The sequence below is a fragment of the Petromyzon marinus genome, chromosome 10 (genome assembly GCF_048934315.1).
Source record: "Petromyzon marinus isolate PM22_M1 ecotype Great Lakes invasive population chromosome 10, UKy_Petmar_22M1.pri1.0, whole genome shotgun sequence".
NCBI classification, from domain to species: Eukaryota; Metazoa; Chordata; class Hyperoartia; order Petromyzontiformes; family Petromyzontidae; genus Petromyzon; species Petromyzon marinus.
This window is the reverse complement of record NC_133676.1, coordinates 4,840,509-4,864,552: the sequence shown is the minus strand read 5'-3', so window position 1 is coordinate 4,864,552 and position 24,044 is coordinate 4,840,509. Positions and strand designations below refer to the sequence as shown.

The following is a 24,044-nucleotide window of genomic DNA, read 5'->3' as shown; positions in this document are numbered from 1 at the left end:
AGCAGACGGCAGTGCAGCAAACTCCACTGTTGTACTGTATTTCCTATGCGCCCACCGCCTTAACCAACCCGTACTAACCAAGCCTGGTGAATTACCATCAAATAAAACTCCCACGACCCTCATGTGTGTGGGGAGGCCCTCATCCAGCAGTGGAGAGACAAAGGGGGCTGTACACGTGCACGCGTACTGCAACAAACACGCGGCGCGGCCCTTGGGTGTCCCTGGCTGTCTCGGTCACGCGAGCGACGCGAATTCGAGAGTCGTGGCGCTCCACTGGCTCGAGTTGTACAATTTTTACGACGTTTAAAATGTGTGAAATGCAAAACGTGTGAAGCAACGCAGCAACGGCCACTGCTTGCGTCCGACAATCACACGCGCGTCGTCCGCTCACGCTCGTCGTCCGCTGACGCTCGTCGTCCGCTCTGCTTTTTTTCTACCCCCCTCCACAGTGCAGCGCTCTCGCACCTTCCACGTGACTGCCCCAGCAGGGGCCGGCTGGCAGGGGGGGCCCCCCGGTGCCCTCACGGGACCCTACCTGAGCGGGCAGTGGCCCAGGGAGCCTCCCGTGCCTCACCACGGTCTCAACTCCACCTGCGACAAGGCCACCCAGGTGCGATTGCCACGTTGGGGCGTTCGCGTCGCCGCTGCCTCTGCTCGCGCAAGGGCGCCCGTAGCGGCCGTACACGCTACAGATGGGGGATTGATTGCTCGCTGAACGTAGGGGGCACATGGCGAGTAGCCAGGGCCTTAGCGACAGGTGGTACATTGGATGCGGTGTGCCGGGTGCAGAAGCGTTGTTCGTGTCGCCGACGCGGACGGACCCAGCTGAGATGAAGCCTTGCGTATGACCATAGTGTCAGTGCGTTTTATTCGTGGGAGTGGGTTATGATCATGGTCATCACTATCATCAGCCATCATTTATGCACTGCTGGATGAAGGCCTATCCAAGCTGTCGCCATCCCTTACACTGCCGCTAATTAACAATCCATCCAGTCCCTGCGTGCAATCTGACCTCGTTGTACCATTTCTGACCTCACCGTACCGTTTCTGACCTCAATGTACCATTTCTGACCTCACCGTGCCATTTCCCCGGTGGATGCTCTCTTGGGGTCTGCTTCCCTTCTTCGGCTGCCACTCCATCATTAGTCTCGACTGCCGGCCACCACCGGCATCCCCTCCGCAGAGGCGCGTCCTTCCCCAGGCACAATTACGAGGGCAGGGCACACCGGGAGTAGCGTGCGCACATATCACCGGCACCATTTTAACCGTCGTCCTTAGGACCTGCGTAACGTGTGCGTGAGCAGAGATGCGTGTGGGAGTTTGGATGTTTATGCTACCATGCACGTCTGTCGGTACGAATTTTCACTCGGCTGAGTTTGTGTTACGCCTGCCGGGGTTTGTGTACACTTGAGTGCGTGAGTGTGTGTGCTTGCACGTGTTTTTGTAGGGTATTTTTTTATTTTATGCCTGTATAGGACCGACCATTTTTCGCCGTGCCAGAATGCTTCAACGAACGGGCTGGTCGTTGCGCAAAGTCACGCTGTGGCATGCTCAGAGTGAGGGAACGCCTTTAAACGTCCGCGCACAAGCCTGCACGAGATTTATTCATGCAGTGTCCGAATTTAATGCACAATTTTTGATTCTGACCAGGTTATACGTAATTATACACTTATACATATATGTGTATATTCGTGACAAGGCGTGCTTGTTTCCACGCCGAGCATCTAGGTAATTTGTTTTGGCACTGCGGCAAAAATTCTGACTTTAGATGGGAGAGGAAAAAAAATATTCTCTAACGCTGCCTCCGGTAAAAATAGCAAAACGAGAGTGAAGCACGGTGCCTTTATATTGTTAAAGTAAACAATTTAAGGCAAGTCTCTTTCAACAACAACAACAACGCCACCAACAAACACAAAACAGCCTCAAGCTTGCTCCAAAACGCACGCGGGGCAATTTTGGAATGCGCCATCACGGCAAAAGGCCAAACAGTTAAGATTTTTGCGGCAAATAAGGCTGCGACTGTGTTGGCCTCGCCGCCTGGCGTAACGTGATATTGGGCTGGCCTCAAGTTTGCTTTGTGTTTCCCGAGCCAGGAAGGAAGTGCGCAGCAATCGACACATGCGCCCCTCGCAGCCGCCGACGATAAACAAACCCCACCCCCCCGCCCGTCCCTCGCGAGACGCTTGCTGATTTATAAATGTTTTTTTTTAAACATATATACAAAAAAAAAGTTCAAAACACCAGCAGGCGCGGCGGCAATTGTGTCTACAGTGCCGCTTTGCTCGCGACGGTCGACGTGCCCTCTCGGCCGAGTGCTGAGGCCTCGCCTATTAACACCGCAGGAAGTATCGCTGACCGCTGGCGCTCTCACATTCAGCAGAAATTGCAACAACAACTAAAAAAAAAGAAATGTGTTGCCAGTCCGGGGCCAACAGACTGTCAGCGTAACCTTGACGCTGCAAAAGCCGGTGGTTGCACTCCGGTCTTTCTGCGTCAAAGGCAGTCTGGCTCTGCATGGCCACACTGCTGGCGGATGAGGCCAAGTGGCTACTGGTGTGAATTGGTTTTTGTATATATGTGTAGTGTTTGACTTTATGCGGACAACTTCTGTCTTTCTTCAAACACCGCTTTATTTACAACATTCAACATGTCCTCCACACTCCACAGTATCCTGGTCACCACGGCTCACTCGCCGTGCTCCGCCCGTCTCGCTCACCACCTTTGTCTCCCCACTATCACTTCACTTCTCCGCACACAACGTCTTCGCACAGAGCGAGTCCCCGTTCAGCAGCTCCACACCCAGCGTCTTCACCTCCGCTATTGCTACACTCTCTCCACTGCTGGCTATTCTCCTCAGCTCCTCCGCACACAGCGTCTTCGCACAAGCGAGTCTCCGTTCAGCAACTCGCACACAGCGCCTTCGCTCCGCTATCGCTACGCTCACTCCACTGCTAACTACTTCGTCTTGCTTCAGCTCCGCTGACGCTATTCCAACTCCGTTTCTCACTCTGTCTCCAACTCTGTTCCGAACTCTGTTTCTACTCTGTTTCCAAACTCTGTTTCTAGACTCTGCTTCTACTCCGTTCCTAACTCTGCGTCTTCATCGTACAGCTCCCAACTCTAACCAACCCCTGTCTCTCTGTGTCTCCCCCAATTTATCCCCATTCTCATTATCGCTAATTAATTGGCCCGCGTGCCTCTGCACGCTTCGCGTCCTCAAACACCTGTCCTTCTCCAGACATCCCGACGCCTCCTCGCCCTTGACAACAGCCACAGCCAATCACCGCCGTTGCTGATCCTCTGTCTTAATTGGCCCAACCGTTACCTCATCATCCCAGCCTTTGCACCTGGCTGTCCTAACATGACCCACACTGTTTACGCCTTCTCCACAGGCTGACCCCAGATAAACCCACACTGTCCGTGTGATCATGCAATCGCGCAGTTTCCACAACACACCTTCATACTCCACTACATATGTGTGTATGTGTGTGTGTCAATGTTTAAAGAGGTCGCCGCGTGGCTCAGAGCTCAGAGCGCCGAGCAGGTACCGCTGACTTTCAAGCTCCTGAGTTTGAATGCAGTCAGTGGTGGTTTGTGATTAAACTGAGTTCTCAGGTGCAGTGAGCAGGGGCGGAGCCAGGATTTTGACTTTGGGAGGGGCTGACTTCAATATTCTGAGATATCCAGTGTTTATGTTTTCCAATGGGCGCTACAAATGTATAAAACTAATTTATAGGGATTTGAACGCGGAGTTTATTAATAGGTCGGAGCCGCTGATGTGGCTAATAAGTTCGAAAGGCTGCCGCTCAAGCAGCCTGCAGGGCAGCACAAGGTAGCAGCCTGCAGGGCAGCACAAGGTGGTAGCCTGCAGCATTTTGCAGCAGCCGGATATCCGGTTATCCCGATTACCGACTTTCCAAAAATTCCAGGGGTTAGCTGAGCTCCACCCAGCCCCCCCCTGTGGCTCCGCCCCTGGCAGTGAGTTAATGGTCTCAGCCCGGTCACCAATATATACACACACAAAAAACCCATGACATAAATCTAGTTTCTGCAATTAATTTCGATGAATTCCAGGCCTGGGAATTTAATATATTTTGACGATCGTGTGATGACCATGGCTCTTAATGAATGGCGAGGTGTGTGGGAAAGTGCTGGCCCCCTATGGCACGGATTACAGGCCACTCTCAGGGGATCTCAGACGTAGCTCTGTGATGTACACTTCCGCAGGCCATTCTCTAACACAGAGGGGTTGCACTTCTCTGCGAGAGGTCCGAACGGAGATAATTGTGGGCAAACACAATAAAACAAACATAAAGAGAACCTTTGCTTTAGAACTGTTGATGTGGAGAAAACAAACACCCAGAAAATCACTAATTTGTTTTAAAAAGTCACAATTGTGTCTATGTCACTAAACGTTTCTTTAAACCTTCATAGAATATTTCCGAAGCCGTCACAGATTGCATCAGTGATCACTGAGCACACACGTTCAGCGCTCCAGGTGGATTTTTTGAATTCTGCCATGATATCCACTGCTGGTGTGGACTGGATAGAAGTAACTGCAGTCCTAGCAAGCCTGCACTCTGCCCTTCACACAGGTGTTTAGAGTTTAAACTTATACATCCTAAAGGAACAGAGGATTCCCGCACGAGAGTTCCACCCACAATTGCGCATTTCATTGAGTCTCATCGTGCATGGCCTATCGGTCAATGCATCCCTTGCCCGATTATAAATTAAGGATATTATGATGACGATGATGCTGATGAAAATCACTGTGAGCCTCACAGACCTCCTATACTGTGATGGCTAAAAGCTATGGCTGTAATAACGTATCGATTCATCGATAAATAGTCATATACGAGGATAAGGATTTGCGTGTCTTTATCGAGCGCTTAAATGCCGAACATGATGTACATAATGGGTTCACGTCCTCCCTGCAGTCCGCTAGAAAGTGCTCCGATTCATGCTATCTGCCAGCGTCTCCCGGCATCTGCTGCCAGGCAGCACGCGCACGCACGCACACACACACGCACACACACACGCACACACGCACAGTCCTTGTCTCGCTACACATCAGAGCGTGTGAATGGCCCCAGTACTGCTTGATATGGGGCCCGCATGCGGCGCGCGCACACACACACACACAAAACCCAGCACCAGGGCTTCATTTCAGCCGGTTCTTCCCAGTTCCGTGACCCCGGATAACATTTCCACCCCCGGCGCACCATGTCCAGTATACATCTCGCGATTGCTGTGGCTCTGGTGACTGACAGTCACGCGTGAAACTACTCCGGCCTCACAGAAACTCGCACACTATTCACTGGGAACCAAACTCAATCTCCGCCCAGCACCGCCGCGCCGATCGCAGGGTCCAGCGAGACACGCGGCAGCTGGGGGCACCGTGGCCTTCGAGCGGCGTGGCGTGGGGGGGAGGGGGCCTTTTGCGAGGATTGAAATGGGACCCCCCCCCCCCCACGCCTTCTCCTATGTCCCCACCTCGTCATAGCCCGGCGTCCCGGGACTCTGCGGCCCCGTTGAGGCCTGGTGCAGTTGCACCGCCTGCGCACTCGACAGCTACGCCCGCTGGCGGACTCGGAGAGATGCGCCGGGCTGCAGTAATCGCTCGCGGCGTTGAGACTCGTTGAACGCGTGGCGCGCCTGATGATCGAGCGTGGCAGGGGGTTTCATTGGCTCGAGAGCAACACAGGCACAATCGAGGTCATTTGAGCCGTCACGTCACACACAAGACACCACATGTTTGGGGAGCACATAAAACATCGGGTGGTTCTGATCAATTTTGTTTTTAAACCACCGAATGTTGAACTTTGCGCGGTGCCAACAATGGGTGCCAATTCACTTGACGAAACAAAGCGTCGCATACTCACGAGGTCACTTCGTCCATGTCCACACCTCTTCGATCCGGGGTGTAAGTCTCGCAGACGGACAAAAGCAACAACAACAACAAACGGGCTCACCTCTGGACAGCGTGGGAGAGTCCACACACGCACACGTGCGTCTCTGCCAGGTCACCTATGGCCCCACACACACACACACACCAAAGAAAAAAGCAAACCACGACCAAGTGACCACAATTGGCATTCGCCCTTAATTCTGCAACACTAATCCGTGAGACGACATGAAGAGCAAAAAAAAAGATGAGCGGCGGAAATTGTTGGTCGGCCCTCTGGGGGGGTGTGTGGGATGGGGGGGTGTGTGGGATGGGGGGGGGGTGTGGGATGGGGGGGCATGCTCTCTGGAAGCTGGGTCAAATAAAAAGCTCATTAATTTGGCATTAGGAAAAGTCCTGCGATGCCTTTATCAGAAGATTGACCCAGCTGGAAGGTGCGCCCGGTACCCGCTGCATCTGCAGGATCCGGTCGAGCGAGTGGCTCTGGGGGGGGGGGGGGGGCTCACCTTTTTCTCATTACGAGGATGAGGTGAGCGACCGTGGCACGATCACGATCAGAGAGAGGAGTGCAGTGGAGAGCTCAGTCATCCGTGGTGCTTCAGTTGAGCAGCTCTTTGTAACGCTTTCCAGATAAGGTAGAAAAGCGTGAGCTCATTCGCCTTGTCCGTCCGTACGTGCGTCTGTCTGTCTGTCTCTGTCCGTTTGTTCGTCAGTCTCTCTCTAATACAAAAAGGGGGAGCTCACGATAGCTTTCACAAAGACGATCCAATGTATGCACGCAGTGTCTCAGTGCCAGGCGCTTTACTTTTCAACCGGCGTCCCAGGCAGCATGACAATTAAAATGCGTCCGCATGCCGCCAGCAGCCGCAGCAGCAGCAGCCGCAGCAGCAGCAACAGCCGTAGCAGCCGCAGCAGCAGCCGCAGCAGCAGCAGCACAGCAGCCACAGCAGCAACAGCCGTAGCAGCAGCAGCAGCCAGCAGCCAGCAGCCGTAGCAGCAGCAGCAGCCGCAGCAGCAGCAGCGAAAACAGCGAGAACAGCGATCCGAATCGTACAAACGTGGAGGGGGGGGGGCATGCAAGTGATGGATATTCCGATATTACGCGGCTGTCACGGGCACACCTTATCAGACATCTCTGTGTGTGTGGTTCATTGTCCACCATGCACAGCAAAAATTCCGCCGAGTTTTCGAGCGTCCAGGAAACGATTACTGTTTTATGTATTTGTATGATACGTTAACCCCCCCCCCACCACCCCCCTCTGGTCTTCGCACCTAAGTGGCTCACAAAAGACGACAATGACATTTACCCCCCCCCCCCACAATTCTCTGGCTGTCGCCTGATGAGGCTGATTGTAATCGCCGTCCGTACGTCACGGCACTAACCTCATCGGTTAGTGCTGAACTAGTGACGAATTGTCACGTTTTATTTACGTGACAATCCTTACCGATTAGCTGCGTCGGGTGGTGGCGGGTTTAACGACACATTTATATACTCACGCGATCTAACACAAATTAAAACAAAACCCCTCTTATGGATAGACGATTAACTGTTTGGGGGGAAATTTTCCATCTCGGAGAGTTTGCGTGAAAATGCGCACAAGTTCAGTGATGTAGAGGGACGGGCGCTCGCTGCTACAGGAAGCCCCCTGCGTTTGAACATCGCCCGACACACACGCCCCAGCCGTGTGCTGTTTGGCAACGTCCTCACACGCATCCAAAGCGGTGAGCAAATCACCGTCATTTCCAAGTGTAATTAAAAGGCGTTAAAGTGGTGCGGCTTTTAATAAAATAGCTTTTGGAAATGTCCTTTTCCCGAAAGACTTGCACCACATCGTACGACACTTACAAGTTCAATTTCCGAATGCAATTCTGTAATATTCCATTCCTGGCCACGACTCCACAGGTGCACGTGCGTCTGAAATATATTAAATAAATTATCTCCTGCGGCGGAAATAAAAGTTCGAGGCCGCAGTTTCTCTCCGAAACATGTTCAGGTTGTGGTTCCGACGTTTAACGAAATGCAATTCGGATATCGGAACGAACGCGTCAAACTTTGCTTTGTAAAGTTTCCGCGAGTATCCCACGAGTTGAAGAGCTCCCAGAAAAAACGCGCGGCGAAACGTCGGACATCGTTCCCGAACAACGGTGACAACGCGAGTCACACGTCGGAGGGCGGTAGCGCAGCACAAACCGAGAACACGTCTGCGCCGTAGTCTCTGCGGGCTGTAACGTCTATCGGCCTTGGGCCAGCACCAAACCAGAGTCGTTTATTTGTATATATATTTAAAGTGATTTGTTTATCTTTCCTATTACGTTGCACCCCTGCCGTGTTTTTTTTTGTATTGTGTTGTTGTTGTTGTCAGGTTGTGACCCCGTGCCCCTACTGGACATCTGCGAAAAACGAGCTTTGTGGCTCATCTCGGATTCCTCCTCCAGCAGTATAAATACAGGTTCTGATTCTGGCTGACGTGGTCCATGGCCATCTTACTTGCGAGCAAAGTAGCCCGGCGGTGCCGCTGCTAAGGTGACATTGAGAGGCGGCACATCTGCGTGCCACTTGTTTGCCGCTTATCTGCAAAACTGGTCCGAGCCACACTGTGCGGTCAACTCTAGGCCAGCACAATAAAGATAAGGCTTTCATGGACAGCTGCCAAGACGATATTAATACCCGCGTACCATGCAAACTCGCATGCGGGAGCGCGCTTTGCAAGGGGACCCTGTTTGAATTCGCAGGCTCCCGTGGAAAATGCCCCAAGGCTTGGAAATACCACTGTGCAACCCTTTGGGGGAGAGAGTGAATTGCTTTACTTAATGCTTTACAGCCAATCCACTGCAGGATGGGAGGGCCTCTTCATGCCGTGTCGGTCGTGGGGATTTATTGAGGATGCTTTGCCGTGCCGGTCAGTGTGGGTTTGGTGATGGTGGGTGGGGGGGGGAGCTCAGGACCGGTTCAGATATATTGCTCGCCACTGATGTGTAGCCGTGTTTGCGAATGGAAATGAATAAACAACACTCATGACACAGCATCTTCAAAATGCACTTGTACAGACCGCTCTCTTCTCAAATCTATTCTCTCAAATCGATCCAAAGGGCCGTTAGTCGTGCACCAACATCAAATTTCCCGTTCTGCAAAAACGAGTCGTCCAGACGTGCACCGCTTTTTATCCCAGCAATCTGCATTTCTGGATAACGGATAACGGAGGGGGGCGGGGGGGGGATAGAGCACGTGCCCCGCATTGTTCTGTTGATCAAACTCCAGCAAGTCACTCCTTCCTCCATGTACTTGAATTTCTCATTATGGCTCTACCACGTGTGTGGGTTTTGCGGCGTGCCCTGTCATCGAAAAAAATATTCGTGGAAGGCCGCGCAGTCGAACGCGCAGAGACGCAAAATGTTTTAGCGACCGCCGCCCGATCCCGTGTGTGCGTCCCTCGTCCCGTGTGTTTCGTCCCCGCCCAGGATGCGTTCTCCTGGCAGAAATCCATGCGACGGAATTACGTGTGTGTGTTGAACTTCTTTTGCGCCGTATGTAGCCAACCGTGCTAATCAACAAACTAAACACATAACGCAGTTAACAAAATAAGAGTTTTCAATCTAGATTTAAAGTGGGTGGCTCCAGTGGCTTTCTAATATCGGAAGGAAAGAGCGTTCTAGACGGTCGCAGAAGCGCGTCTGAAAGCGCGCGATGCGGTGACCACCGTCATTGTTCGATGGCCGAGCCAGAAGCCGCTGCGAGGATGACCGGAGTTCGCGTGACGGTTTATGCTCCTTGACGAGATCAGCAAGATGTTGTGGTTTATTTGTGGAAAGCACTCTGTGTGTTAATGAGTGCGACCTTATTACACCACGAGCCGTGGCTGGTAAACACCAGCAAATGCGAGCAATTTGATCCGGCAGTTGGTTGCTGTTTTATTTTTATGCACACTTCCCATTTTTGTTTGGTGGTGGTGGGGGGTACTTTTACAACGGTTTTTTTTTAAGCACATTCGAACAGGAGCTCAGTATTCACCATTCCTCCTACATCGAGTTGAGGTGTGTAACGTCGCAGACGGACGGCGGGCGGCTCAGCAGTATTGTTCTCGCACCTGACGGCAAACTCCCGCTGCTCCAGAATCGATGCTGACACGGAAATGTACTTATCGGCGGCACACAAACACCAACCCTTTGGCTCTGTACACCAAAGGGTTGGTGGATCACGCAGAGAATTCGTGACACTGCCACCCGGCTGGGCTGCGAGATGGCCAGAAGATGGTAGCACAGCAAGGGTGAGCTGTCTTCCCACTCCGATGCACGGTGGGGGTTGCCTCTCAGTAAATTTGGAGGATTCCCAGCTGGCCCCTCTGTCAAGCCACTGCTGGATGCAGGCCTGTCCAGGCCGCATGGATCGTGGTAATTGCCCTGACCACGTTTCGCCACGCCAGTCAGTGTGGTTCTTCCCCGTCTGTACACAGCCAAAGGGTTGGTGCCGCAAGTCCAGCGGATTGTGGAAATACGTACTCCTCATCCACCAGGAGGACCTCAATAATGTCCCTCGCCAGCACCGCCGCCGCCGCCACCGCCTGAAGTCTCGCGGGCCCTTTTGGACCCACGCAGTTGACCTTCCACAAAGCAGCTTCAGCCCCCATAACGATGAAGTTCACAAAGCCGAATGGAGTTCACAAGAAGTCACGAACGAACACCTCCTCGCGAAAGATCTGACAACGCGGAAGATCCCCGGCTTCGATCTTCTGCGCAGCTAATGGGGCCACAACCCTCAACAGCATCCACCGCAAAAAAACCACGCCACCACCAGCAGATGCGGATACGTTGGTTCACAAACGGATTTTTTTTTTTAAAACACTCCGGTCAGTGTGCGACTGTGTTCACCGCTCAGAACAGATACCATGGAACGTGTAGCGACTCAAACACCGAAGGAGGCGTCGTCAGGGCAGCGATGCACCACCCCGCTGCTCCTGAATCAATTATCTGGCTCAGCCACTTGGATGTAGCACTGCAGCCGTTGCTCTCTGCGTCAAGGGTTCGGCAACCAAAATAACAAGAAGAGCCACAACTTTTTTTTTCTCGAATCCGGTCCAATAAAAAACCCTCAATTTCGGTATTTCAAGAGCCGCAATGCAACGTGAATACGAGACGGCGGTTCTGACAAAAATTACGTCTCGAAGCAGTCATTAAGTAGCCGCGTGCGACTCTGAAGCCGCGGGTTGCTGACCCTCTGCTCTCCATGAACATCAGCTGTACTGAGCAGAAGAATATTAAGGGGGTGGGGCGGCGGGGGGGGGGGGGGTGAAGGGGGAGCTCAAGATAGTGCTCCATGAAAATTAAAGTGCACCCTGGTGAATCTCATATTCTACCCAACAGGCAACAACATTTTTTGTTGAAACTCTTGTCGGGCATTTCTGGATACATAAATGTGATTGCCGTGGTATTGTAATTATGTGCTGTTATTTATTTCAACCTTAAGCAAACGGCAGTGCCCAGCATGGTTTTAGTATCGTCATAATAGCAACCCCCCCTGGCCCCTGTAGCTCGCAACGTCGTGGGGAGGCTCTCATCCAGCAGTGGATCGATGATAGGGCTGCGCTTCTCACATGTACTGCATTAATTTCGTGAGAAATATCCAAATTTCAGACCGAAAAACACAAAGTTCTCAAACCAACGGCCAGCCCGCACCCACTTCTCTGAAATAAAATGCCAATTTTTTACAAACATAGGCGTTTATAAATGCAAAATGAGTGAGTTGCGACAACTGACGATACACGTGGATTATGCGACGCTTCGCAACTTCCGTTTCGTCTTCCGGTGGCTTTTCCTGCGCGGCGTTGTAGGCTGACGCATCAAATGGCAATGCCTCCGATTGAACGACAAACAGACGAGAGGGAACCGAATGGTGCTGAACTGACATGAGCTGGGGTTGGCGGATCACAATTAGATGTGGCACCTGTTTACCCGAGTATTCACCCTTGCAAAAGCGTGACCCGTCATCTCCAATGACTGCTCAGCTCTTGAAGTAATGCCCTTCACGACAACTATTGGTGAAGCACCCAAAAACAAATCTGCTTAGCCGTGGCAGCGCAGCAAGCGGTACATTCAAATCTCTCCGAGCGTTCAGTGTTCCTCCCCCATCGTGCACGTTTAGAGTGTTTGGCCGATATACATTTCCACGCGATAAGCCACTTCGTTGAGCTGTCACCTGTGAAGGCCAGGTCACTTCTAAAAAAGAGCTACATAGCCTTACCTGGTAACATTAAAAAAAACCGTTTAGGTGAGTTTCGTAAGTGCTTTCTCCAGGTATTCCGGTTTTCTCCCACACTCGAAACACTCGTTTAGTGGGATTGACCAAACATCTCAATAAAGGACGCTGCCGGGAAGAGGCTTAAGACTCACTGAGCCTTCTCTAAACAAACAAAATGGTCATTATTATAACTGTCCATGTGTGCCGCGGCCCTTGGCAGGTTCAAGGGCAACGTCACCCGTGCAGTTGTGTGAAATGAATCATTCTCCCATCCTTTCCGCTTGCACGCGAAAACATTTTCTTTCCCCCACTAGTTAGCCGCGCAGTATTCCTCATGGACCCTGCCAGTCGTTTGCAGCAACGTTGATGTTCTTTTCGTCTTTTTTGTTGCTTTTGTTGTTGCTGCTGTTGTGCTCACCCAGCCTCGGATCCCCCGTGTGAAAAAGCCGTGCGAGCGAGCTACAAATAAAAATGAGGCGCTCGCAAACTCTTAATTTTACGGGCCCGGCCATCATCGGCCAGACAGCGCCGGTCGCGCGCGTCTGGGTGCTCGCGTGGGCCCTCTGAGCGACGAGTCGCCAGCCACCTGGCACGGGTAGAGAGGGTACGAGGGCGCTGTTTGCTGTTTGGGGGGCCCCCGAGGTGGCGTGCCCGGGCTTGCGACGCATGGGAGGAATGTTTGCGTGGGTCTCTTTGTTGGAGCCCCTCCCTCCATAGCAACTCCCGTGTTTGATGTGCGGGGGTCCCCCCCCCCCAGCCAGCCCCCTCGCTCCACCCCCCCGCGCCTCCGCCGTGCGTGGTGGTGCTGAGTGAACGCCGTTCAGAGGAGCTGTAATTGTTGCATTTACGGAGTGGCACAATAGGTGCTTCGCTTCTTACATGCCTGGCTTTTTAAAACGCTGGCAGAAAATGGGGGGGGGGGGGTTAATTATTATTAATTTACGCAGCTGTATCAACCCGATACTGTTTGCCTTCCATTTTGCCCTTAAATCGGAGAATGTAACTTTAAAAAAATAAAAAAATGTAGTGTAGGGTGCGATAAGTGATGAAAAACACGAACCCGTTGTCAAAATGTAAATGATGGGTTCACATACATTTCCGTGCTGCCGCGGCTAGGGTTACGCACATCTTGGTGACTTTAATCCTCGCACTGAGGTCGCAATTTGCTCTTCTTCTTTGGCACGGCTGCCGATGTAGATGGAGAGCAACAACTACAATTTCACATTCAGGTGGCCAAGCCCAGATAACTACGTCACGAGTAGTGGAGTGGTATCGCTGTGATGTCTCCTCCGTATTTTGTGGATCGGGCAATGCGTCGTTATCCGCATGTACGGTTTGTTTTGGGTGACCACAGTCGCAACACTGGAGAGTTTTTAATTTGTGCATCAGGTATCCGCATCTTGCCATGGTTTGTGCGGCGGATGCGGTTTACGGTTGACCATGAGCTTCGTGGAAGATCAAACCCAGGGATCTTCTGCATTGGGTCTTTCACAAGGTGTTTGTGAGTTCTTTAGAACTCCATTCAGCTCTCCAGACTTCATCGATGATGCCTGTAGACGATTTACTGAGCGTGTGTAACGGAGATGCTTCGGCTCTCGAGACAGCTGCGAGGAAAATGAATAAATAATCGACATCGGCCATGTCCGCTTCGCATCGTTTGCATGTTTACACGCCTGATGCAAATGCAAACGTTGTAATCGACTACAACGTTTGCGTTTGCAAACGGGTTCAATCAGCCCCCTTCGTCAATGGTCTTATTTAGCCGCATCCCCGTCGCTTGCCACCACGAGCGGTGACGGGCGACCCCGCCGTCCGCCGTTGTATCGTCTGACGGGCGCGCTGCCTCGACGCCGCCGGAACCATACGTGGGCGAAGAGACAAAGGCGTCGTGACGCCAGCGCGTGGCTATAAGCTCTGTAATTATTACATTCGTTACTCAGCACACGCCAGTGGCGACGGCATCGCGGAGCGTCGTGGGCAAGGGAGGCCCGCGGAGGAGCGAGGAGGGGGACCACCGGACCCAGGGCAGGCGTGGACACTCGCGCGTATGCGTGCACGTGCGTGCGTGTGTGCGCGTGTGTGCGTGTGTGTGCGTGTGTGTGCACGTGTATGTGTGGGTGACGCGCGAATGCGGTGGGCAGCAGTGGCACAGTGGTTAGCGCGCTGCGCTATGAACCCGGCGATCCGGTCACGGCCAACACCAGTGACAATTATCTGAACCGGTTCTGGGCCTCCCCTAGGTCGACTCAGCCTTAAATCACTGGCGAGGCGAAGGCAGTCGTCCGTGGTGCTGGTCATCCACCCCCTCGTGTGCCGTGCCGGCCTTCGTAGGTGCTAGCTATCAGCACCTGCCCCAAAAGCATGTTAAGTCTATACGGGGGATCTTTGTCTTTGTGGTGCGTGCGTGCGCACGTGCAGACGCCCTGCACGTGGACAGACCGGGCCCCTGAAAGACGCTCCAGCCTGCACCGCCGCTCGGCTTCCTGGGGCAGCGCTGACCCACGCCGAGAGGTGAGCTGTCTTCGTTAGCAGTGAATTCAGAAGTTGGGATGATTAGAGCCGAGTGTGGGAATCTCACATCCAAGCTGCCCATTTGAATATCAAAGTCTGGTGAAAGTGTCTCACCCATTGAACATGAAACGTTGGGCCAACGGATCCAGCCACGTGCCAACCTTGGCCCAACTGTTGCACGTTTGCTGGGTCTCTGCATTAATGAGTACTGGGCAGTGCGTCACCTTCATTGTGACCCTGAGCCAGCAGTGGAAATTCAGTATTCTCAGTCCCTCCAAAAGAACGCCCGCTGTCGAGTTCCCACAAAAGTGATACACTCGCTGACCAGGAATTGAACTCCCGACCTTTCCAAGTGTGAGCGAAGTGCTCTAACCACAGCGCCGTTAACCCTAAGTAATTAATCAGAATCTCTATTTATCCTGGAGAAATCCGATCAGCCATGAAGCTCTCCTTCACAGATGTCCGGTAAAATCGGGAGAGCAACCAGCCACTCGCCTCGACAGCCGAGCCTGGCATTCGCCGCACATTTTTCATTCTCTATTTCCCCCCCCCCCTCCCTAATTTCACGAGAAAATTAAAGTTTTCTCCTTGATTTTTTTTTCGTGCCGGCACTTGGAGGTCACTGTCGGTGCCAACAACGATGACGGTTTACATTTAATAAAAAAAAGCCAATTCCGCGGCGTTTTGTTTATTCCTTCAAAGTAGAATTTGCTCGTTGTGCACCGTGTTTGAAGTCGTCCCAGGCGAGCAATCGGCGGTCGGTGGAGCAGAGCGCGCAGACCTGGCACGGACATGCCCGGGCTTGTCCTTGAGTTCATTATCAAGCCCAGGGTTGTCCCAGATCGGTCGTGCGTTTATTATGACTTGCAGCCTTTTTCGAAATTTTTTAAAATAACTAAGTAGAACTTGAACACACGCTCAGCCATCGCGATATCAAATGGACGAAACAGCCGGCTGCGGTGACGTGGCTATTAGTGCTGCTTGCCCGAGGCGCCGTGGCGGGACAGGGACGGGGTAAATCGTTGCTTGGGAGTTTTGTACTTTCTGATTCGTCACAGAGCTGGAGTGTGACTTCAAGGAACAGACAACCCAAGAGACAGCTCTCATTTACCCCGGCTGCAGCGTTTCTCGGCTGTTCCCAGTCAACATTCGTCACGTGGGAGGTCGCTTCTTGTCCTCTGCTGCCCCCCCCCCGTAGTCTGAAATTCGCTTCCTCCAGCTATTCGTGCTGTAGACTCCCTGTCATTGTTCAAGTCCAAACTCAAGACCTTTCTTCGTCCATGACTGGCTGCCTCTTGCTGTAATGTAAATACGTCCGCTGTGTCCGCACACAAACGCGGTTGCATTTAAACTCTGCACGAATGCACATCGGCACGGTTGCCCACGTGCGGTGCGAAAGAAGTTCAACATATACACACATTGCATTGTATTACACGCTATATAAATCCATACCGGATTGAGTTTGAGCTTTGTAATTCGAAAATAAGTATTTAAAGCCATTGACACTCGAGCTCTAGTGCTCTAATGGCATCTCTTCATCGAATCATTATGGTACCATCACTGCAACGAACTTCGTTAAGCCACCAAATATCCTTTATTGCTGTTAATGAAGCTTCAATGCCATGTCGGAGAGCCCAGGACACAGCCAATGCACCGTGCGCGATATAAGATCCATTTGTTGAATATTTTGTTTTAAGTGGACACAGTGGGAGGCGTTTACGTCATTCAGAATGCTTTGTTCTCTTGTAAAATGCTGCGAATCGTCAACATAATGGGATGGCATAGGAGCCACCATTCACAGCTGCCACTTTCAGCACCAGGAACAGCAATCATCCGGGCAGAGCGGCACAGAGCCATCCCCTCACGCCGCCGCGTCAGTCCGTGTGACCGATGTGTCCCGTGTGTGGCCGGTGGTCTCCACTCCCTCTACAAGGTGGGGGAGGGGGAGCGGTAGGGGGAAATGTCATCCGCTGCCCTGGTGTAAATTAACAGAGCACGTGTGCGCCCACCCCACCATTAGCCTGGCGTGGAGCGTTTAGTCCGGAACTTTTGACTTTTGTGCGGGCGTGGCTGTCAGGGGCGACCGGGGCTCACTGCGTAGTGTCCGTGCGGCAGTGGCCGCGTGGCCCCTGGCGGACGATGGCCACCGCCAGGCTGGCACCGCCGAGAGCCGGGGGCTCGGGCCCTCCGGCGGGGCGCGAGGCCGTCGGTCTTTGGGCGGTCGAATACGACCGTGAATTCGATTTTGCGCTTGCGATTTGTTTTTTTAAGTCAATTGCTTTCGTAAGAATTAAACATTTCTACTTGAATGGCATGGAATGAACGTGCTTGGCAGGGTGCACATATTTCCCGACACCCGCCATTCACCACTAAGTGACTGTGACGTCACCGCGGCTGCCTATGGCAGGCGCGGTGCACTCTTGAGGCCACGTGGATTGTTGAAAGGCTCGCTGACGGGTCACGGGACAGACCCAGGTGCCATGGGTTGCCTGAGATGACTGGCATACATGTATATACACACGCAGATATGCTCCTTCGTATGGATAGAGAAGCCGACTGAAGTAACTGCAGCAATAGTTAGAAGATGTCCATCGTCTGGGGCCCTCCTCTTGACACGAACACAGGACAGTGCCCCGCTCACCACGAGCCTTCATAATTCAAACCTCTCCATCTCGTCGTGACAAGACCTCGCTAGCACGGGCGGAGTGGAATCGCCTAAAAATATTGTTACATGCCAAAAAATCCCTCACGAGAATTGTTGCGTCAGTGGCGTGGTTCTGGGCAGGGGGGGGGGGGGTGCGGAAGGTCGTGACCCCACTGCGCAGTTGGGCCCTATAAAGCTCTCTTAACGTATTCTTTGGGTCTTTCGGTAAAGCCACGTAGATAGAAAAATAATTTTAAAAATAATCAAATATCACGACATTTCGATCGCAACACACGCAATCATCATCAGGTGAAAAAAAATGGTAAAACCGGTGACATTCCAGAGGGTTGAGGTTAAAATCCCACGGGACCGGCCTACGTGATCCGGAGCGCTGAGCGCGGTTCGTGGACATTCCCGGCAGATCGTGAAACTCCGGCAGCAGCTGCAGCGTGGCAAGAGCCGGGGTGTGGGCGAGCCCGGTGTCACACCTGGAGGAGGGGGAGCAGGAGCAGGAGGAGTGGGGGGGACACGCGATGTGGTCGAGCCACCGGACAGGGCGGCCCCCCAGAGCGAGCATCACAACGCGTGGCGCGAGAACAACGGAAGCCCTGCGGCCACGCTCGGACACACGCACGTACGTACGGACACAACGCAAGAACAGACGCGCGCACGTACGGACACACGCACATACAAAGACAAAAATCCCCCATATAACATTTAACAGACTTGGGGCAAGTGCTGTTAGCGAGCACCTACGAGGGGGTGGGGAGCCAGCACCACGCCTGATCGCCTTTGTCTCCCTAGTGGCGATGTTTACACACTGCACCAGGTATTCATTTGAGGCCGACTCGACCGATGGACGGCCCAGGACCCATTCAGATAATCGTAACTGGTGTTAGCCGTGGTGGGAAATTGAAATCGGGTCGCCGGGTTCGCAGTGCAGCGCGCTAACCGCTACACCACAAAGACACACGCATACACAATGACACACGCAAGTACCTATAGCTCAGGATTTCACCACCTGGAGCATTCCCCTCTGGGGTGCTGCTTGAGCTGGGGGTGGGGAGGGTTGAGGACGAAAAAAAAACACGTGGATGGCCCTGTACTTGAGAAGGAAAACTAGAAAACTATACAGTGTTTTTTCTTAAGCCTTGGGAGTTGTTACCCCAAGTTTTGTTTTTCCTACGATACGGAGTGCTAGGTTATTAAGGTTTTCAATGATCTGAAGAGCGAGCGAGTGTTCGCGCCCACGGTGCTGAACCTAAGTCAAGTGGCGGGGGCTCTTGGGCACCACGCCACTCGACGCGGGGTTCTCGACGCCTTCAGGACGTGCGACCATGGTGGCTTCACCGTACCGCCCTCAGAATGCCTTTTTTGAAACAGCTTTCTGTTGTTGTTGTTGCTATCAATGTGCTAGTTTGCACTTCATCGGTGTCGGCGGAACATCCCATTGTTGACATTTTTGTTTCCTGAAAATGACTAATTGCAGCGTCGTGTTCCCGCTACCGCGAAAACTTGGCAGGGCCCTCTTAAAAAAGAGCCGAGACTCGGTGTGGCCTTCCTGGGTACATAAAGGTCATGAAGGTCATCCGCACCTCCGATTAGCACAGTTGGCTATATATGGTGCGAAAGAAGTTCAACATACACACATGCATTACTGTTATTGTTAATACACTAGCCTTTTGCTCGTCCAAGGACGGGTGTATTGCAGTAAATCTGAAACTTGCAAGTGAAAATCAGACCGCGACGTGATATTCATTGCATCAATTCGTGTGCAATTTGTAAGGCCGCAGTGACACAGACCTATTTCATTTAAAGGTTATAATCCCTTGTTCATCACGACGTCCTTTTTACTTTGATGTCTCAACAACAGCGTTACGGAGATCACGTGACGTGAGGGTTCTGCCTTTGTAGTGAGGGTTGTGAGTTGACGCCGAGGAGGGGGGAGGAGGCGACTCGCCCCCCCCCCCCCCCGTGGAGTGACGTTAGCCGATAATTATTATGAATGGGGGGGGGGGGATCTATAATGATTATTAATGAGGGGGGCTGTTCGATGTGGAGTGACGTCACCTGCTCATGATTATTAATGGGGGCTGGGCGACGTGGAGTGACGTCACGAGCGTTGCACACAGACATTCTTGACTCAGTATAGTCGGTAATAATAATGGGGGGGGGGTGCCCATTTGGAGGACGTCACCTGCTCATGAATATTAATGAGGGACGCTGGTCGATGTGGAGTGATTATAGTAGGTATATAGTATGGATAGCACACGTATAAGTAACGAAAAATATAATCATGTCTAGTCATTCGAGACCACAGTAGGCAGAGCAGGATCGACAGGATACCGGGCACAGCGTCCTGCAGCTGGGACAATAGTTCCTGCCAAGGATGGCACGAGGGAAGGTCGTGTGGACACAATGCCTTTGGGGGAAATCACACGACAGGAACCTTCGAATCGCGGTCACGACTTTATTCGCAGGTGTGCGCACGCCCACGGAAAATGTCCTAATTCTCATCGCACCTCCAGCCTGTGGTCAAACACAACCTGATCGGAGATCATTTTACGGGCGGTAGCGTGTGAGATTTTTTTACACGCACTGCGTTTAATCGGCAGCGGTGCAGCGTTCGATGTTTCTGAGTAGCAAGTCCTCGCGCTCGCTCGCTCGCTCTCTCTCGATCTCAAATTCACGCGAGTTTCTCCCAACGTGCCGTGGTGGAGCAGTTGGCACACCGGACTTGCGAACCAGGGGTCACCGGTGCAACCTTCTGGCATGGCAGGTTTCTTATATCCCTCCCCCCACCTCTGTCCCCCCAGCGGTGTAAATGGGTTAGTCAATCGTCCAAGGCGTCTGGCCAGTGCGGAGGAGTCGGCTAAAATAACCCTCTCGAGTTGGCCCTTCCGCAAGCAGTGGGGCCAGCGAGCGGTTGCAGGGCCTGCGCCTCCCCCCCACGTCGCGATGTATCGCCCCTCCGAGCCGGCGCCGTTGGCGACGGGGAATGATTTTTCTCTCGGCTCGGCGGGCGGTGCCGTCTCCGCGCTCTGATTAATTTCCACTCCCGGAACGGAGCCCGGGGCCCCCATTGAATCGCGCGTCGCCAGCAGCGAGCCCCCAGCTTCTTTGTATCCCGGCGACCGGCAGCCTCGGGGGTGTTGTGAGGAGGGAGGAGGTGCCAGGATCGAGGGCAAGGGGGGAAGGAAGAGGGGTGAGGTGGCGATGCTACTCCCTGACCACAGCCAAGGGACGCTTGGAAGCAGAGCCGGATTTAGGAGGGGCAAACGGGATATTAGTCCAGGGCCCATGACTCCAGAGAGACCCACGGGAAAGAAAAAAAAGTACAATACATTTTTATTTTAAGATCTAATGGGTTGGTCATTTTTGCATGTGTCCGTGTGTGTAACGGGAGGAGCGAAGGACAGCCCCGTTGGGTGGGGGGGGGGGGGGCTGGAGGGGGCAGAGCCCCCCACTGCCAAAAAAGGCTTCATAGCTCATCAGATTTCTCCAGTATAAATAAATATTCTGATTCTGATTAGCCCCCCCCCTTCTAAATTCTTAAGGATTCAAGCGTGTTTAAAGTTTGAAAGTTTGACTTAATTGACTTTGTCGTGCCACACGCGGTTCTGTATGCACCCCGTTTAACGAAGGTCATGCAGCAGGGTCGAGAGAGGAGCGGCGGGGGGGGGTGGTGGATTCTGCTCTGGTACCCCAGGGGCAAAGATGGATCCGGCCCTGGATCCGGCCCTGATTGTTACGCATGGCCTCCTTAAGGACCCTGGTAGCAGATGCCAGTGGCAGGGCCGCGTCCGTGGACGAGATGCAGGGCAGATAGAGCCGGGGGGGGGGAGGGGAGGGTGGTGTGTGTGAGAACGACAACACACTCGGCGGCGGAGAGAGTTGTGGCATCAGTGGCAATGGTCGCGGTGACCTCTTTAACTCGGGCCCCGAGTGCCGCCCCACCCCACGTGGGGAGCGGCCTCTGAATGGGGGACGCACGAGTTGGGGGGGGGGGGTGGGGGCGCCGTCCCCCCCCCGCCTCCACCTCTCCCACCCAATGCCACCCCCAAGAGGATCTCCACCGCAGCCACCGCCGAGGTGGACGGACACTGTTGGCTGTGCCGCAGTCGAAGGCTGCGGGGCTGGTGGGTGGAGCGGTGGTTGGCGCGGTGCCCTACCGAACCCGGCGACCCGACCTTGATTCCAACCGCAGGATATCAGAAACAGAATCTCTATTTAGACTGGAGGAATCCGATAGGCTGCGAAGCTCTCTCATCATGGATGTCCAGATTCTGGTGGAGAATGATAGTCCCCAGTCCATACATCAGTGTGAAGTATGGTCAAACAACACTAACGATCGACATGGCGTGGAAAGGCCTTCGTCCGGCAGTGTATTGACAAAGGTGGCTGTACACTTGCCAGCAAGGCTGCGGGTGACTGCATACCCCAATTGCCAGAGGCAGTTTCCTCCGCATTATCAGATGCTCAAAAACGTTTTCTGGGCTGCTGGCTTGTTGTTTTTAATGCAATCACCGGGGGTCGGTAAACGCCGTGGAGAACGGCGCCAAGCAGGGCTGGAGGGAGGGGGGTCACAAGTCAGCTCGCCTACGGACAGGAGTCGAACTCAGGTTAACGGGTTTGATCGTGCGGTGCAGTAGCCACTGCGCCACTGCTTTCCCCCACGCCAGGCGGGCTACGAGAGTTGAAAAACTAAATGCAGACCACATGTGTTGCAACGTATTCGATTTCGCGAAACTATCTGTTACTTACTCTCCAATTACGTGCATTAACCTGTGTGTAGCCAGGTTAATGCACGTAATGTGTATTCTGTTCAAAGCCAAGGCCTATAGTATATCGTACGTTGATATTTATACTAAAATACCAACAAAATCCATAATAAAATGTTTTTTTGTTAGATCGCATAAATATAAATGTGTCATTAACCCGCCACCACCCGACACAGCCGAATTAGTAAGGTTTGTCACGTGAACGTGCCAGTTAGTGACTACTTCAGCACACCGGTTGTGTGTTCGAGAGTAAACCCACAACATTTACAATTCGAGTACGACGTTTCGCTGGTGATTACAACCAGCCCTATCAGGCGATTTGCCAGAATTGTGAAGAATAAAAATAAATAAAATGTCAAGACTAATGAAGGAGTGGCATCAAAAGGAGGGAACGACAATCCATCTGGCTCCTACACATGCGATCAACTCGCGTGCAGGCACTCGATGATTCGTTGCATTTCGAGACCATGAGAGATGGCGACGGCTAGCGGAGGCCTTCATCCAGCCGTGGATAGATAATCTCGCTCCCGGATGCGCGAGTCGATATCATCTCCCCATCTCCACTGTGGGCATCCTCTCTGGCCTGTTCTCCCATTTGGCTGCCTCTCAGTCCTTAGTCTTGATGAACAAGAGAAAAACAATATATATATCTTTCTGGTGTAAACTTTGAGAGTGTTCGCAGGCTGTTTGCACATGCAGGTGATACTCTTCTACATTGGTAATAGCCTTTGTGGTCCCGTCGCTAGAAGGCACTACGATCGCATGTAGCCTCCCTCCACGTTTAGAAACACGCGTTTGGATTATTTAGATTCATTGGCTGCTGTGATTTTTCACATGATAAGCCACTTCGTCGAGCTATAAATATAATTTGTGGCCCGGTCATTTCTGAAACAGACGCTAATAGCTCAGTTGGCTTTAGCTGGTAAAATAAAAATAAGTTTTTGTTGTGATTTGCTTACCTTTCCTATACTTTGCACTCCTATCGCGTCTTTGTATTGTTTGTTGTTTTAACTTCCTGACCCGCCCCGACTGGACACCTGCGAAACAGAACGCCATCGCTCCTCGGATTCCTCCAGCATAAATAAAGATTCCAAATCCACAAACAGTGTCGTATAGAGCCGCGCGATTCGTGACAAACTCCCTCCCCTCCCTTCTGCAGGCGTCGTGGCCACGGCGCGACTCGATCCCCGTGTCCTCCGTGCCGCTGGGCCGCTGGGGCCTGGCCTGGCTGCGGGGCAGCCTCGAGGGCCTCAACCAGGAGCTGGAGGGCGTCTTCCTGCACAACGAGGACACGGACCGTGCACGCCGACAGGTAACGGAGCGGCGCACGACCTCGACCCGCCGCGGCCAGGTTCAGAGACCCTCCGATCTTGCGACACCACAGTGCAAAAGACGACGCTCCCCCTCCCCCCATTACAGCAATTCATAAGCAGTTAATAGTGTAGTAAAGGATAGAATTGTTTATATTCGCATGGAAAGTTAAATGTGAATAAACAAGCCTACTCTTTGCAATGTTTTTTTGTCTACTGTGGGCCCCTCTGGCATATTAGGCCCTGGGGAAATTTCTCATTTGCCCTTTCGCACCGTACGTAGCCAACCATGCTAATCGGAAGTGCGCCCATCGCAATATCAAGCGATGTGCCGGACGCGTCACTGCGATGCTTGTACGGCTTAATCGATTTCAGCCGGGTCGGCAAACATTTTTCCCGGCACACCACATACGGAACATCTCCCATCGCTACCAGCAACGTGGCAATTATTGAAAAACGAAGCCCTGTGCAGGGGCATATTCGGCAGCGTCCCGAGGAGCTAAGGGTTCGAGCCTCGAGCGCAACAACAGAGGCATCGACACCGGGAGCCGACCTGCCCACTCTGCAGCATCGCTGCACGGCGGTTTTCTCTCGCATCCCAACATGCAGTTGAGATCTACAAACGATGGGAAAACCCATCACGAACAGAAACATCCGAACC

The 24,044-nt window shown here is 52.8% G+C and overlaps 1 protein-coding gene across 4 annotated transcripts in view; it reads left to right on the top strand.

The window, feature by feature from the left end:
* Positions 1–24,044, top strand: part of LOC116941059 (uncharacterized) — a 58,198-nt gene that overhangs the window by 25,355 nt on the left and 8,799 nt on the right. Inside the window, exons 2-5 of one of the 4 annotated variants that reach the window (XM_032951655.2) lie at positions 450–610; positions 14,556–14,648; positions 17,714–17,926; positions 23,233–23,385. In XM_032951655.2, the coding sequence (XP_032807546.2) occupies positions 450–610; positions 14,556–14,648; positions 17,714–17,926; positions 23,233–23,385 (620 nt within the window). The remainder of the gene's footprint in view (positions 1–449; positions 611–14,555; positions 14,649–17,713; positions 17,927–23,232; positions 23,386–24,044) is intronic. The other 3 variants (XM_032951657.2, XM_032951658.2, XM_032951659.2) reach the window with 3 other exon arrangements.